This window comes from Xiphophorus hellerii, chromosome 21 (genome assembly GCF_003331165.1).
Source record: "Xiphophorus hellerii strain 12219 chromosome 21, Xiphophorus_hellerii-4.1, whole genome shotgun sequence".
NCBI classification, from domain to species: domain Eukaryota; kingdom Metazoa; phylum Chordata; class Actinopteri; order Cyprinodontiformes; family Poeciliidae; genus Xiphophorus; species Xiphophorus hellerii.
In genome coordinates, this window is record NC_045692.1 from 16409773 (window position 1) to 16427256 (window position 17484).

Below are 17484 nucleotides of genomic sequence, written 5' to 3' on the forward strand. Positions count from 1 at the left end.
ACCCACTTTTGCTGGTTTCCCCTCTATCCTGCTAAAGTAGTTTGCCATAAAACGGGTTTTATCAAACAGCATCAGCTTTTAAATTATGGACTCCGGTGCCACCTAGTGGATTTCAAGTAACCTAGCAGGTTTTTTTGTTGTTTTTTTAACAACACTGAAGTCTGGAACATTTTCATTTTTAACCTAGGAACACTGGAACTACCTAACAGTTTTTGTTTTTGATATTAACCATGTTAATCATTTCCCCTCCCCAATCATATAAACTGCAACTCACAATGACAATTTGCAATTCAAAATTCACTTATTTCCTTCACAAATACACCACAGGGTAGGTATAGCAAAGACTTACTATATTCAAACATGACACAAATTTGTCTGAAGAGTATTTTTATTTGACACAATCATGTGATAATTTAAATAGCAACAAGTAATAATTATTCTTGTCAGATCCATGAACAGCGTAAAGTACTGACCATGAATGAGGGAACCATTGAGCCACTGAATGTAGTAGTTTCTGGGGAAGGAGAGGAGGATCTCACTGCTAATAATCGAGAAAGGCAGAAGGAAGACGGCACCGCCGGACACAGCCAGCGTGAAGGTGCACAAATATAATCTGTAAATGAAACCCAAGACACACACAGACACACACACGCACACATTAAAAACATCCCCAATCCAAGCAAAAATCTTTTACACCTTTACAAATTAGATAAGGCTATGATTTAAAGCTTTGTGCTATGACCGTTGTCGTGACGGGAGATGAATTTGTTCCACCTGTGCGATGTATCACTCTAGAATGTATACAGAATTTATCTGCATTTTCACATTTTTAATAATACTACAACTTTACTTCCAGCCTTGTGCTATCTTAAAAATTGCATAAAGTATATATTTTTTAAAAGAATCTTAATTCCTCAGAGCAAAAGTTGAAGCTTGAAAGCAATTAGCTTTTACTTCTTTGTTGAAATAACATATTAATTTTTAAAACCACATTCCTACATCAGCAACCAAATATTTATTTATTTTTCTTGCAGTTGAAAAATAAATAAACATCTTGTCTGACAAGTTGTTGGTCTGCAAATTAAAGGAATTCTAAAAGTCATAGATGAAAAACTTAAAATCGCATCATTTCTCAAAGACGAGCGAGATAAAAACAGCAACGCTTACGATATCCTGTTGACGACAGCATCTTCATCCTCGTGATCATCTGGAAAGTAAACAAAAACACTTCGGTCACAGAGCCAGACATTGTAGACCAGAATGCTAACAGTGTTGAACATCACACATTTTCAAAAATAAATTGATTTATTTTGAACACCAGAATAAATGACTGAGTTTTAAAACAAAGGATTACGCAGGTTGAAACAAATGCTTGGTTTCATCAGAGCAGAATAAAGTCCCCAAGAATATTTTGGGATGCGCTTTGATGTGTTTCGAGGAACAGGCACATGTGATGTAACATTCTAAGAATGCAGTAGAACAATTAGGATTCGAAGGAAGTTCCTGTAAGTTTCATGTCTGACTAGTTTCTGACTTTTAATTTCCTCATTTTTGAATAACTAAATTTCTCTAATTTTCTCCACCTTTTGTTAGCCATATCCTCAGACTGTTCCTCAGTAGCCACTGATGATTACAGAGAAGGATTTGTCAGCATTATGAAGGTATTTTATTGTGAACAAATGTCTTTACATTGCAAGCAGCTAAAGTCCTAAACAATTAAGGGTGGATACAGTTCATGCTCACACAAAGCTAAAGGTGACAGATGGCTCTATAGAAATGGGTTTGGTCTGTTCTACATACTCCTGGAGTTTTTATATTAATGACCTGGTTTTAATCTGAACACAATGAAGGGTTGTGTGTGTGTGTGTGAACTAACAAGTTCGTTCTTAATGGTCCTCAGTGTTCCTGTAGTTAATGCACAGTGACATTTTTCTGAGGAACAGTCTAATGTGTTGTTACAGACACCGTACTTTAAACAGACGTACCACTTTTCCTTTTGTATCTGGTTATAATGCAGTAGGAGACGATGTAGAGGACGGCAAACAGGAGGAAGCAAATCTTAAAAATGAGAAGAAAAAAAAGATTTAATGATGCAGCAAATGATCCACATATATTTTTTAAACAATGTAGAGATAAAGAAAAGCTTTGCAGATTACAAAGATTGATGTAGAATTAGTCATTTGTGGTCTCAAAAGAAGAATAGATGCAACCTTTTGACAACTCTGATCAACTTTATGGATCGCACTGCTTCTCTGGGTCTATTTGTAGGGTCACACAGAGCTGATGTCTACCTCCTGCGGTCACTGCGGGAGACGTGGGATAAACCCTGGACTTGTAATCAGTCCAGGGTCCATCACAAGGACACACAGGACAAATAACTATGTATTCACATATGTCTTTCTGGACCATGGAAGGAAACCAGAGCACCCAAAGAGAACACAAGAATGCACAGAGAGAGCATCCTAGCTTGGTTCAAGCTAGGATCTGAACCAAGAACCTTTTTTCTGTAAGGCAACAGCGCAAACCTCTGCCCCAAAATGTACTGTAAAAAAAGTACTCTAAAAACACGTAATACTGTTTGTGTGGCCTGGTGCACTGCAGCATGAAACAGCTGTTTATTGCTAAATGTGATAATGTACACTAATTTAATAACATCACTACGCTTAGTCAAGAGATGACTACTTGCTTTCAAATACATAACAGAATTACAGATCATTACCTCATTGAGTTTTAGAGAAAGGAGTAAGTTTCAAATAATCACAAATAAAACTGCTGATAGAAATTACTCAATATTATCCATTTATAGGATATTTATTGTAAGTCATTTCATACGACGTTGTTTTTTCATGGTGTAATACCTCAAATGATATAACTTCAGGCTCAAAACTAACTGGGTAGTTTTACAGAAAGATCATACACCACATTCCTTTTTCCAACTGGGACACTAATCAGGATGTAACTAATATTAGAAGCTCTCACTTCAGCACTTTGCATGCTGTCAACACTACACAAATCATTCTGTTTTCAGACATTGCTCAACAAAATTGTATACATTTCAAACGTGTTATATACAAGCTTCAGAAAAACAACTTCCCCGCCTCATGCTGTCATCTTGTAAATGGAGAAAATACTTATGCATTTAAAGCTACACACAATTTTGGCAACACTGGCCAAAGTCAAGAGAAGTCCACCGCAATCCCAGAACAATCCAGAATAATCCAGAACCAGGTGCCGAGTTCTGAGAAACCAGTTTACAACAGAAACAGAAAGACAAACTGAAAAATAACAAACAGCTTGTTCTAAGCATATCTGCCAACACTTAAATCTTGGTTACATCCTGTTTACTCCTTAGAGAATTGCACACCAAGTCAAAGAAAATGGCATGCAGTATCTTCTTTGTGCCAAGCACAGTACAAAAATCTCTAACCCTTTTCATTGATAGTATTTTTTCTGCCTTTATAGTACAGAAAGAAAACTGGAAAGGAAATATAGAAAATGTTAAGTCACACATCAAACATTCACTGAAGACTCGGTGCAAAATCAGGTCATTTTGAGCATAGTATGTTCCCATGCTTGATGCCCACACCAGACATCAATTGTAATTGCTAAGATGTTCAGGGTCAAAGTTGACATCGCAGTCTTCCACAATTTCAGGGATGCACAAAAATGAACATTTAAACCCATATTGACAGCTGACATTTAAATTTGTGCTGCTTCATGATCACTGTCACATGCCCAAACAAATACAACACAGTTAACCCCTCGCAAAACACACAAAAACAGCAACAAGATGGAAATAAATAATGTTTATTAAGATCAGCCCAGTTGTACTTATAGGACCAATAATGATAAGTTAAAAATTGATAGACATTGGCTAATGTTGATATGTCATACATTAATACACAATGTACAATATTATGCAGCTGGTATCATCAAATGTTTGTACAGCTATGCTAGATAATAAACTTATTTATATAATATGGAACAGAACGTTTTTTGTTGTTTTTTTTTAAAGAGCAGCATTGTGAGTTAAAATAAAATGTCGCAATAAGCAATAGATCAATTAATCCATAATAAATTAAAACAAACTCAATCATTTCCATTTGCATGATTTATAGTCGTTCTCTTTTCTCTCTCTTTCTACCAAAAACTGAATGACAAGACTTCAGTCTCTCAACTAGCCCTTTTTTGAAGGACAAATTTGTTTACAGAGACTAGGATTTGTTTTATTTGTCGTCTCTGTTGTTTTGTTTATTTATTTTCGCTATTGAAAATGTCTTCCAGTTGCAGTGTTAAATGCTCGTTACAATTTAAAGTTGATTGATTTTGAGAATGTGTTTTTGCATTATTATCCCATTACCATTATATTACTTGAAAATGAATTCAAAATAACAATATTATCGCAAGAATTTCTGGGACAATTTATTGTCCAGCAAACTTTGTTATTGTGACAGGCCTATGCATACACAGAGATTGCTGTCATAACTTGATTTCTCAAAGAAGCTCGACTTATGTGCTCTTGGCAAGGAATGGTTTGACTTTTTTTTTTAAAGAATTATTTAACTGGTCGTACAACAAAAATTCACCGACTACACATTAATTAGATGCATATTTTCTTGTCACAGAGCCATGTCAACCTACTTTAACCCTAACCCAAATTAGCACAGACAACCTCAAATATGCCTGTGTCATCCACATACTGAGTCACAGAAACACTACTGCTAACCGATACACTTCACATCTTGGTGTAAGGTTAGGCATGTTGATATGGGATATTAAGAAGTAGAGACGCTTAGGACAACATGTACAAGCCAACGCTGAACTGTTGAGCCGGCTCGCTTCCGAGACATTTGATAGGTTAAAAAATATTTCTTTAAAATTATGGGATTATGAACTTGCTCATACATGAAATTTCCCAGAGTTCTCCTAGTTTGCTCTACTGATGTTGTTGTTTCTAGCTCTAAAGAGCATAGAAACAATTCAATTCTAGGCGGCAGATCAGCATGACAATAGGGAAACATGTAATAATGTTGCTGATAATCATTATCCAGATACTGATTGTTGTATATTAATCAACATTTTCCACACAGTTACATTTTTATTACATGTATCACTATGGCATTACTACTTTCTCTAAAGTGCACAGCTCTTGACAGTGACCTTATACATTACTGGCATGCAGAATATTAAATGCATGACACTTCCAGTACACGGACGACTGCATCTCAGCAGTTCCTTGTAATCGTAATATTGTACAAATTAAAAGTGTGATTCCAAGTGTTATTAAACATAAAGTGCAGCTCTAGTAAGAGACATTATAAAGAAAAAAATAAGCATTTTCATCCATCTTCATCCCACTCCAATACGGTCATGTACAATAATATAACATGTAGTTTTTTCATTATAATACAGCAACAACTTTACTTTTCCACTCTTTGTCCAAAACTACACAAAACCTGTAAAACATTTAAGTCATCAGTATTTCTCCAAGAATAGGTTCAAAACTGATGGTGAAATTGACACAATCTACAACAATTTGACTTCAACATAAAGGTAGCTTGACAGCTTTGCAGCATGAACGTATAGAAAACCACGCACTAAGAAATACATAAAATAATAAATTGTGCAATAATTCATATGTCTTTTTCGATTTATAAGTGCAAGTTAGCTGGTGAGATTTATAAGCCATGTGTGGTGTTTTCACTAGCACACTCCATTCATTTCCTTTTAGATTTGTTGTGAATTGGTTTCTATCTAACCAAAGGCATGATTATAAATATTCAAAGTGCTGAAAGTAATCCTACGAGGCAACCTGTTTTGATGCGCTAACTAGCTAGCTGTGGCTAACGTCAGCTGCCCTGGAGACCTCCCGATCTTCACTATGCGGTTTAAATTCAAACTAATTTAGCAAGTGCTAATATTCAAATCCACAACAATGAAGATCGGAGTATCACGTTTTATAATTCCCCCCCCAAAAAAGTCCATCTGACCCACTGATAAAGCTAATGCTAGCCTCCAGTGATGTGCTGACAGAGGACATTAGCCAGCTAGCTCCATTACTTACGATGTACTCTCGAACTTGACTGTGAAAATTCTGCTCTCTGATGGTAACATCGTCTTCTTCCATTCTTCATATTGCAAGTACAAATAGGCTACAGGTTCTCCACATTCTAGCTTGCCTCGCTGGCAACAACTGAGGATGGCTCTCCACTGGGCGCAAACTGCTTTGGCAGTTTAAGTCGGGCTTCTCCGTGGTAAGTAGAAAAAAACACTCCCCAAAATAATGATCGTCATCTCAAAGCGTCAAGCTTTTAAAACGGCAAGCATTGTTGGAACGTCATCACCGCCGCCATATTGGAGAGGAAAAGTTATTTATAAAATACATAAAATACAATTTAGTATATAACATAATGAAACAAACTGAATGAAAATTAATAAGAAAATAGCAATAAGATTAAAAAAAAACCCTGAACCATGCGGGAAGTGTCCGTTTTTTAGAGTGTTAAAATGACTTAAATTCCTTATGGCTTTCAAGTTGACTTAAACTTCGTAGTTTCAAATAAACAGCAATGAATGTACTGTGATAAATGAATGAAGTACTTAATAATTTATTTTATCCTCAAAGGGATTTAAAGAGTTGTGTAATAGTAGCCAGTTAGTAATTATTAATATATCTAAAAACATGTGGAGGGAATTTTCCGTATTTATTAAACATATAAAAATCTATATTTGAATATACAGCCAGACATATTGTTATCCATTTTTTTCTGGTAGGTGGAATTTTTAGTACTCCATTGGCTTATGCACAACAATCATGTGGCCTCAAATGCATGTGATCTGTCAACACTTTTTTGTGTTTAAGGAGTTTCTGGTTAGTTACAAATTTCAGCATCATCAACTGACATCATATAGTACATAGTTGACATCATAAAAACATCACAAATTGACACAAACTGGAAATGCAAGAAGCATAAAAAATCTTATTCAGTGTGAAACTGGTAATGTTTAGCCCTCAGTGTGGGATTTCTTGTGGCGTACTACCCTGGGCAGAAACCCAAAATGGTTTGATAAATAACAATTATGTTTGATGAGAAGAAAATACACTTAAAATAGTGATAGTCAATCAGATAAAATGTGTCCTGATCCTTTTTTCAAAGATATTTCTACTGTGTTCAGTGACTCAACCCTGAAAAGACAATTTGGGCCACTGTTGTTTCTGTTTCTTTGTTTTGTTTCATTTTCAAGCCATGTACACTGTGTTGATATAAAGTTTAACTAATACATTCTTCTATCAAAATTTCATTTGGATAGCCGTCAAGTATTCATATTTATTTGTCCATCAGATGATGCTACATTTTCTCCTCTTCAAAGCATGTAGGGAAATGTCCCACATTTTATTTAGTCTTTTATTTTGTTTTGTTTTGTTTTTCAGAGCTGCATTGCCACTGAAATCAATCAAACAATGGTAGTTGGAAACCGATGCATGAAAAACTAGCAAATTTGTTATTTTTTAATTTTTGTTTTTCTTTTCTCTCTTTATTTCTTTTGATTTTAGTAATTTCTGTGTAAACTTCCTGACTTTTACAGGGCAGAATTTTCACCAAATGTAGTACTTTAATTTAGATACAAATCTAAATAGTGTTGGTTAAGTGTAGGTTGAAGCTGTTTTAGGGCCTTGAAATGTATTTTATGGGAAAAACTTTAGTATTTAATTATTTTATTTCACAAAAATGGTAGATTTAAGTAAATTTAGTCAAAGTGGGAGTATTGGTTTAACTAGTTAAACAAATAGAATAGAATAGAATAGAATATATTTTATTGATCCCCAAGGGGAAATTGCTTATTTGTTGAAAGCTACTCCAATTTAGATAATAAATACAACGTTTGTAAAATATATATATAGACCTAATAGTGATAAGTTCTAAATGACTAGATATAAACAAATAAATAAATACAGTGATTAATTACTTTTCTTATGAAACCACAACCTTGCGATAGATGCTGAATTTGTGGAAATGTTGGTAATGCTACTGGCCAGCGTCTCCCCTCCCAATATGGCGGACGTTTTGACGTCCGCCATTTTTTTCTTTTTACGCCTACGGTGCAACCTGGAAGTAAATAGTCACGTGTCATGTCAACAAACCTTCACTCATGGAAACGCATGTGCAGTTTCAGGTTTTTATTTGATCAAAAATAGAAAACATATTGCTTAGCTACTTATGTTGACTGCAACTATTCGTGCTTTAAGTTTTCGTGTCGCCGGTCTGAATTAACTTTGTTAAGCTAACCTTGTTCATTCCCAGACTGTTTTTAGAAATGAAAGGTGGGAAAATGAAACAGAACAGCAAGAAGAAGAAGAAGGGAAATGCGGTCTTACAGAAGTACATGTGTGCAGTGGACGAGTTTGTTAAAAATATTAGTGATCATGAAGAAGCAGACAGGGACCAGAGGCTGCGATCCGTGAAAACCAAAAGCAGAAAGGAGTTACGAAAAGAAAAGAGAAGACTGAAAAAAGCCAAAATGAAAAGTCACTATGAAGGGAAAAAGAGCGTCAGTTTTGCCTCAGATGTTGGGGAAAAGTTGGAAGTCAGATCAGAAATTAAGCACCAGACTCAAAAGAAGAAAACTGATCAAATAAAAAGGGAAGTGACAAAAACTCTTTCAAATAAGCACGCTGAGGTTCCTAAAGAGAAAACGGAGTCATCTGGATCTAAATCCTCCTCCAAGAAAGGCAAGAAAATTAACAAGCTTCAAGAATCCAGAAAAATGGCTCTGCTTGAGGCAAATGAACAAGAGGACAGAGAGATAAAAAAGCTGGAGCGATGTCTTGGATTAAACAAAAGGAAAAACAAGAAAAGTCTCCCTCAGTCCTTTGTGACCGATGGACTGGACTACATCCTTGGAGTCCTTGACTCCGGCTCATCTGGCGCAGGAATATACGACGATGAGTTTGATGAAGATGAGGATATGGACACTGCTAGAGAGAACTTTGAAAAGCTGGATCAGGATGACTCTCCTCTGTCAGATGAAGATGAGGAAGCTGAGGATGACATGGCGAGTGAGGAAAGTGATGATGCTGAAGAGGAAGAGATGGGGAGTGAGGAAGATGAAGAGGAGGAGATGAGTGACGAGAATGATATGAGTGAAAGTGGAGCTGATGCTGCTTCAGGAGCTGAAAGTGAGGAAGAAGCTTCCCATCCTGACCAAAGATCAGAAATTGTGAGTTTAGATTTTAACTCACATAATTTTGTTGCTTGTTTCATAATTAGTTATTGTGTTATGTTTTTGTCATTTAAAGCACTGTGAACTGCATTTTTGCTGAAATGTGTTTTTTTTTTTTTTTAAGGGCACCTCAATGACTGGCAAGTATGTCCCACCTCAGCTGCGAAATATCGCAGATGACAAACGCAAAGCTGAGCTTGAAAAGCTGAAAAGAAAAGTGAAAGGCCTGCTGAACAGGTAACACTCTCCTGCAGCAGCACAAATAATTCAGACAGTAATAAATGGAAAATGTAGTTTTGAATATTTATCCTCTCAGGTTCCTCTCATTTTAAGCACCACATTTTCACTTGAACACAAAAATGCTCTGTTAAAGGTTACACTTGAACTATTATGTCACATCCTTTTAATTTGTTTTAATTAATGCCATCAACATACCTGACAAATACTGTAGTAATGATTTGTCTGAATCTCTAATCGTTCAAGTGTCAGGTTTAGAAAATTTCAAGGAGATGTGTTTTTCCCCATATCCCATATGTGTGAATTGTAAATTCTTGGGCCATCATTTGAAGGATGCCGTGTATTATTTTTTTCTGTGAATCTTTTAAGAACAATATCAACTGCATCCCTAACATACCATAGCCGATTAAGTTCTGAATTTTTAAACCCTTAATTTCTTTTGAAAAAACAAAAAAGTATATATTCTCCATTGCATATTCATAAATTGGCTTATTATCCAGTTCCAGGAAAGTCAGAATTTTGAAAAATTAGTTCTGATTTACCGTACATTTTATTTATATAAGTAGTAGATAACTTACTCAGCCTGGATCCCATAAATGAAAACAAATGATCTCTTAAATATTAACATTCCTTCATTTTTTCTACAGTTATGTTTTATTCATCCAATCATTAACTGCAGTCCTTACCACCCTTCAAATATTCATGAATTTTCTGAATTTAACCACTTCCTTCATGATTTACATGACAAAATCCTGATGGCAACAACTGATGATAAACTTGCACCCTGTCCTCCTCTCATTTTCCTAAACTAGAATCGTCATTGTCATTGTATTTTATTCTCATCAATGTACCATTTTCAGGCTGAGCGAGGCCAACATGGCCTCTATCTGTGGTCAGCTGGAGGAGCTGTACATGAGCTGCAGCAGGAAGGACATGAACGACACGCTGACGGACGTTCTGCTGGCAGCCTGCGTCACTCCCACCCTGATGCCCGATAGACTGCTGATGGAGCACGTGCTGCTTGTCAGCATCCTTCATCATGCTGTGGGGCTGGAGGTGAGGCCCTTCGGTTCTTTGCCTTGAATATTTTAGATGTGAAATGAGCGGTAGGAACATTTCACATCATACAGACTGGCGAGTTTAATTTCTCTTTGTGGTATTGCGTTTATATTTATGCCTTTGCTGCAGTTTGTGAGAACCAGATGCTTCTTTTCTTCATATTAACTTTGGATATTTTGTTATTGGTTTGGTTCAGTTTTCAAAAATATCTACTTTCTCTACATGTTTTAACTTCTGAGTTAAAGCTTTTTGAAGTAACTCAAAAGCAGTGACTATTTCTTCCAATTATGTAATATATTCATACTTGTTTGATTTTAATTTTGTATTTTTTCATCAATCACTAGGGTAAGATTTTTAAATCATCATTTAATTTCCCTTCGGTATTATCCCACAAGGTTCCTCCAACTGCAGTCCTCCTGTAAAAGGTTGAAATTTATTAAAGCGTTTTCCAGATTTGGGTAAATATGGCATTTGAAAATAAATTCATATTTTCATATTGTATTCCCGTTTTAATGTCAGTTTGGTAAATATTTCTTATTTTATTTCATTTTTTTTAAATTCCAGTCTGTATTTTCTGGTGTTTTAAAATAAAATAAGCATCCATCCACACATGCATCTGTCCATCTTCCTTCCTTTCATCTCTCCCTCCATCCTTTCCATCTGTCAGTCCATTCATCTGTTTGTCCATCTCCAAAGAGGACTGAATTCCAACTGTATGGTATTTTTATACCTGGAAAATGTGTATATTCTCTTAGACAACTGCAGACATTTGCACTGTCTTGTATCCCATCACAGGTCGGAGCCCATTTTCTCGAGACAGTCGTGCGGCAGTTTGACGAGGTCTACAAGAACTCCAGTGAGGACAAAGAGTGTGACAACCTCATCGCCATCATCGCTCATCTCTACAATTTTCAGTTGGTGCATTCTGTCCTCATTTTTGACATCCTGAAGCTACTGGTGGGAACTTTCTCAGAGAAGGACATCGAGTTAGTTCTGTTTGTGCTGAGGAACGTCGGCTTTGCCCTGAGGAAGGACGACGCGCTCGCTCTCAAGGAGCTCATCTCTGATGCTCAGCGCAAGGCCAGTGACATTGGAACAAGGTTCAAAGATCAAACCAGGGTAGGCCGTGCAAAATTATTTACCTTCACACAAAACTCACTTTCATAACATCAGTTTAGCTTAAGTTGATCATTGCATTTTTACATTTATTTGGGTTTTTGTTATAAACCTAGGAGGTTGCTAAAAGACTCGTTAATTTATCTCCAGGTGCGATTCATGCTGGAAACCATGCTGGCTTTAAAGAACAACGACATGAGGAAGATCCCAGGGTACGATCCGGAGCCTGTGGAGAGACTGAGGAAGCTGCAGAGGACTCTGGTAGGTGGTGATGAGACCGGGCTGACGTCGGTAAATCTCCTGCCAGGTTGGCAGGGTTGTCTTCAGATTTCATTTTTGACATTTTTTAAAAATATAAACAAAAGGTTAATATTCATAAACACAGACTGTTGGTATGAGATGGATGGATAGACGAATACAGCTTTCAGAGAATGCCATAGAGAACAAAGTTTGGAAATCTAAGCATGTTCCTGTAGTCTGTTTTTTCACACTTATCTAGATCTGTAAAATATTTCAATCTAATTCCTCAGTTTTCCTAAGTGCAAGAGGATCCATCTTTTTAATTGTATCACTTCCAGTATTTTATGTTACCAACAGGTGGCACCAGAGTCCCACTTTCATATTCTTCTTCATCAGGGCTGATGTTACAATCATCATGACTTTTTGGAGACGATTAAAACTCACATGGTTTGTGGGATCTTTTTATTTTAATCCTTTAAGTTGAATTTAATGTTACTTGCTGGTGAATGCTTGATCCCCAGATCCGCAGCAGTGCTGGAGGCAGTGACCTGAAACTGAGGGTGTCTCTGGAGAACGTCCTGAAAGCAGAGCAGGTGGGCCGCTGGTGGATCGTTGGCTCGTCGTGGAGCGGAGCGCCCATGATCAACAAGCACGATGACACAACCTCAAAGCAGAGTGCTGCTGAGGGACAGGTAGATTAATAGAACCATGAAATATTATGTGAATGACAGGAATAACTTAACCCAAATCTATTCTAATGTTTTTATATGGTTTCTGGTACCATCCGCTTACTTCCTCTGCATCGTCTTGTCCCAGATTTGTTGTAGCCTTTTTCATTTTAATCATTCAGCCAAGACCAGCTTGCCTTTTACAAGTTATTCATCATGTTCCTTGAAGAGTTTAAACCCTTTGGACTTATGTACTGGTACACAAACTTCTGTGTGTTTTATTGAAACACACGTTGAGATTTTTGTCTGATAGATCAACTCAAATTGGTGTATAATTGTGAAGTCAGAACAAAATGATACATGACTTTACATGTATTATACTGCATGTAGCAAGTTCTCTGCCAGGACTAGCCTGTATTTTGCTCCATCCATCAGCATGATGCTGCCTTTACCTTACTTAACTATAGGGATGTTGTGTTCTTTCTGCCACACGTTCAGTCATAATGTTTTAACAGATTTCTGAGGCCGTTACAGAACAGTATTGTACTATTTACAGATTAAATAGCTACAAAGTACACTCAGATTTTTATTTATTAAAAAATTAAATAATGCATCCTACTCATTCCTCTTTATACAGTTATGTACCACTTGTAACAGTTTATTAATTACAGTACAATATAATAAAACGTTGCATTTGCATTTGAGAAAGGTGCCAAACATTGTTGAGCTTGACGTCATGTTACAATACTGTGCTGAAGCCAAACACATAAACAAATCTGAACATACAATACTATTTTTTTTCCTTTTACTGTTTTCCATCTCCTTCAGTTCAGCCAGAAAGTGTTGGAGCTGGCAAGGAAGCAGAGGATGAACACTGAGGTCAGGAGAAACATCTTCTGTGTCCTTATGACCAGCGAGGACTATCTGGATGCTTTCGAGAAGTTGTTGAGGTTTGTTTTGGCTCACATAATTGTCCTTTCATTGGGTTCAATTCTCCAAAAGTATCATAATTTATCATTTCCTCAGTAGTTTAGCTCACTTCACCCTAGATTTTTTTTTTTTTTGTGAAGCTCTTTTTGTGTTTTTTTCTTGTTGAAGAATGGGTCTGAAGGACAAGCAGGAGAGAGAGATCGTCCATGTTCTGATGGACTGCTGCCTGCAGGAGAAAACCTTTAACGCATTTTACGCCGTCCTCGGAGAGAAATTCTGCTCCCAAGATCGACGCTTCCAGGTACGAATAGTGCAAAGCCTGTAATCCGTGTTAGATGCAGTTATGCATTATAAAACAGTTAGAGACACTATTTTTACAGTTTAAACTGTAATCTGTGTCAGATGAAGTAGTGTACACATTGAAAAAAAAATGGTGGTTAGACATTAATTAACTGTATAAAATTAGGGACGCTGGATTAAAATTGTAAAAATAATATTCTCAATAAATTATTTTATTTTCTAATTAAAATGACTTATTTACACTAGTTACTTTGTGGGTGCATTTGAATGTATGAAAAATTATTTATAAATAATTAGTTACACATTTAGAAGACCACCCAGTGTGTGTTTGTGATTTGATTGCGGCCTTCGGTTCACCTCGGCAGTGTGGGAGACCCTCACACCTCTCGCTCCTGATTTGAGTGCAAACATTGGGGCTGCGAGATCACCTGCACTACTGCCATGGTAGCCAGCAGCTCATATCAGAGACCAGTGACCATTGTCCTGATCAAAGAGCTTTAACTAGAGCTGCTGGGACTGTTTGCTCTTCACATGTAAGCTGGATAGAGATGCAGTCACTTACTGCTTGTGAGAGTGAACCTTTTGCCTCAAATGACATGCAAATAAACTTAGGGAAGTTGTTTGAAGTTTGGCACCTCAAAAAAAATTCAGCATAAATCATGGAAGATATATTCTTGGATACAAGATGAAGCCTTTGTATGGGGTGCCACCAGGGACATAAATCAGGATGAACTTCCATATATAAATAAGAAATTAAACTTTGTGTTTTTTAAGTAACATTTTTGAAGACATTTCATTAAAAGAGAAATGAACATTGGAGAAAATGTTAAGGAAAAACAGAAAACACTGTAGTAGTTCTTTTTCATTTTCTTTCAATTTTCAAAATGTTGTCTACATGTTTCCTTTCTTTCTGGACCCTCACCTCTTTATGTGTACAGTTTATGCTTTTGTCATAATGTCCTTAGGGAGTTTAAATCTCTTTTTGGAGCCCAAATGTCTTGCAAGAGACCCAAAGCAATTGCAACATTTACTTATACCTCAAACTGCTTTGTTAATGTCCTAGCAAACCATATTTGTCTGGAAAACTTCAGGGCAGTAATGAAAAAGTATCCAGTATGTTAATTTAAAAGATTAAGAAAGCCTGGCTCTTAAGAAGCAAATTGTAAAGTAATAAAGGGATGACTTTATGTGCCGATTCCCCCCCCTCCACTTTACTGGATTGTCCTTGTACTAAACAAGAACTGTTACTTTCCTAGATGACGTTCCAGTTCTGCTTGTGGGACAAGTTCAAAGAGCTGTCCAACCTTCCCAGCTGTGCATTTACCAATCTAGTCCAGCTGGTGACTCACTTTCTTCGGAAGAAATGCCTCTCACTCTCCATCCTCAAAGTGAGTCATTCATTTTGTGCCACTATGTGCTGTCATAAATCGAGTCAGACATATCTTTTGTGCTTATTTCCCTTTCTTTGTGTAGGTGATAGAGTTTGGGGAGTTGGATAAGTCCAAGGTGCGTTTCTTACGTCAGGTCCTGACGAAGCTACTGAAAGAAACTGAGCCAGAGGAGATAGCCTGCATATTTGGGAGGTGAGCTTCTTTCTTTTCCAGACTTGAATCAAATAAACAGTAAATGTTTAAGTTGTTACAGGTTAAAGAAACAGAATTAGAGTATACCACACTTCACAAATTTTTATTCATTTATTTATTTGACTTTATTTCATTTTCCTTACTTTTTGAAACTATGCTTTGTTTTGTGTTGGTGTATCACATAAATTCCAATAAGGTGTATTGAATGTTTAGTTTGTAAAATGAAAAAAAAAATGTTGCAAATGTTCTTTATAGTGATATGAAAGGTTATGTAAAATAACTATTAATTACACTTTGACATTTTTGTAAAATTTGATAATACATATCTCTTGTTTCTCCATCTCACCAGGATTTCAGGAATCGTTAAGCTGGGATTGCTGCGAGAGGGCTTGAAGCTGTTCATCAGTCACTTCCTCCTGAAGAACTCCCAGTCTCAGGGACCGGCTGAGCATGCCGCGTTACTGCGGGAGCGTGCTCAGGTCGCCACCAAGGCTATGGAAACTAAAGACACCAAGCTCAAACTGTAAAACAGACCCAAAGTTTGTGGCATTAAAAGCTTGTTGGCCTCACATAAATCCACAAAGAAAGACCTAAAAACACTCAATGTTGAAATGTAGGGCTGAGATCCACCTTTGGTGATCTACGACCACCAACTAAAACATTTTGCATTCTCTGATTTATGTGTGTAAGAACTAAAATGTTTTGTTTCCATCTGCAACATACACAATCAGAGTTTATCTTTGTAAATTTGTTTAGCCCTCCCGCAAACTTAGCGAGACACTCTGGAGGAGCGCGGGAGATGTCACTGTCGGTCAGTCTCCATCTCCAATTAGCTTTTAGTGAAAATCATATTTTAGCATGGCTGCCCTCTTGGAGGTACTGTACGATCAGAGTTTGACTTTATTGTGTGTATTATTTTTATTCCTAGCAAAATATTTGTTTTTACATGTAAAACTCAACTGAACTTTAACTGTCTGCATTGTAGACTTTTTCCGCTTTCCCGTGTGTTTTGACCTGAACACTAAGAGGTTGCGGCATTGCTCTTCAGTGTTTACATGCCCTGATAAATTGACTTGGGGACGCTGAATATGACCTGTCCTGTTCGCCTGCTGACACCAGTATATTTCCCACATGGTTTGCATAGCAGAGTCATTCTGTTACATTTGATACTTGCTCCTATAAATTAGCTCTGTCGATGCCTGTATTATTCTAAAGGCGTAGAGCGGGCAGCCCTGGGGGTCAGGAACAGGCCAGGTCAACCAGATTAAGTGTTTGTCAGTTCATGAAGTAGGCTGCTGCTGATGGAAGGTCGAACTTTTTCCATTTGAAGCCAAACATTCAGTGATGTACACAATGTTAAAAGAAAAATATTAGAAGGTAAAGTGTTTACACCTTTTCAATTTTTTTAATTGTGATGTGGTTAAAGGACATGAAAACAATTATTTTGAAAGTTCTTCGCAAATAAAGAAGAATTTATAGTTTTCAGAGCAGATTTATTTTGGTACCCCTAATTTAAACAAACATACAACAGTTGACTTAAGAAGTCACAAAATCAGCAAGTTATGTCTCTTGCAAAGAACTGTCACTAAGTAACCCTGGACACACCTTTCCTACTGTGAAGCACAGTGGTGGCACCATCATGTTGTGGGGATGGGTGTTTTTCAGCATTGAAGTCAAAGCTGGTCCATGTTAATGGAAAATACAGTTAAATCCTGCAAGAAATCCTGCAGAAAACTTGAAGCACAAACATATTTATATAATTTAAAAATGTTTTATCCTTCTTCACAGTCATCCTCAACTTTATGTCAATGAATAAAATACATCAAAAGTTGTACTGTGACAAAATTCAAGTTTAGGGGGAATGAATATAGTAGTGTATGCATCAATTTTTAGTGCAATTATTTTTTGAGAAAAGCAGTGTTTTAGAGAAGCACTGTTATAAACAGATCTGTAAGTCCACTACAGCTTGATTTTTGCCTGCTGACCCTAAGCTGAACTTTAAGTTAGCCTGCTAAAGCAAACAGCTCATCAGATTACTCGGTAAACCTGGTATAAATGGTGCAAAGATCTCTCCGGTGTTGCTGTCGATTAACAGTGATCACTGCAGGAACACAAAATCTTTTCAGTCT

General features: G+C 36.7%; 2 protein-coding genes across 2 annotated transcripts in view; one reads left to right on the forward strand and one right to left on the reverse strand.

Moving 5' to 3' along the window:
- lmbr1 (limb development membrane protein 1) overlaps nt 1-6270 on the reverse strand; it is a 38660-nt gene extending 32390 nt beyond the window's left edge. Inside the window, exons 1-4 of the mRNA XM_032551464.1 lie at nt 6065-6270; nt 1986-2058; nt 1168-1207; nt 474-613 (exon numbers count right to left, since the gene is read on the reverse strand). Coding sequence (XP_032407355.1) covers nt 474-613; nt 1168-1207; nt 1986-2058; nt 6065-6127 — 316 coding nt within the window. The 5' untranslated portion in view covers nt 6128-6270. The remainder of the gene's footprint in view (nt 1-473; nt 614-1167; nt 1208-1985; nt 2059-6064) is intronic.
- A 1864-nt stretch (nt 6271-8134) lies between these two features.
- On the forward strand, nt 8135-16845 carry nom1 (nucleolar protein with MIF4G domain 1). The gene is made up of 11 exons (XM_032552090.1): nt 8135-9219; nt 9347-9459; nt 10320-10515; nt 11314-11637; nt 11785-11895; nt 12396-12566; nt 13371-13492; nt 13641-13773; nt 15029-15160; nt 15246-15355; nt 15705-16845. Exons 1-11 carry the CDS (start codon nt 8317-8319, stop codon nt 15880-15882), a joined length of 2493 nt encoding a protein of 830 aa, XP_032407981.1. The 5' UTR covers nt 8135-8316; the 3' UTR covers nt 15883-16845.
- Nucleotides 16846-17484: the final 639 nt, after the last annotated feature.

Coding starts and splice junctions, on each gene's coding strand:
- nom1 (XM_032552090.1), top strand. CDS start 8,317: ATGAAAGGTGGGAAAATGAAACAGAACAGCAAGAAGAAGAAGAAGGGA. Junction 11,638..11,784: donor GGTTCAAAGATCAAACCAGG/GTAGGCCGTGCA, acceptor ATTTATCTCCAG/GTGCGATTCATGCTGGAAAC. Junction 15,356..15,704: donor ATAGCCTGCATATTTGGGAG/GTGAGCTTCTTT, acceptor CCATCTCACCAG/GATTTCAGGAATCGTTAAGC.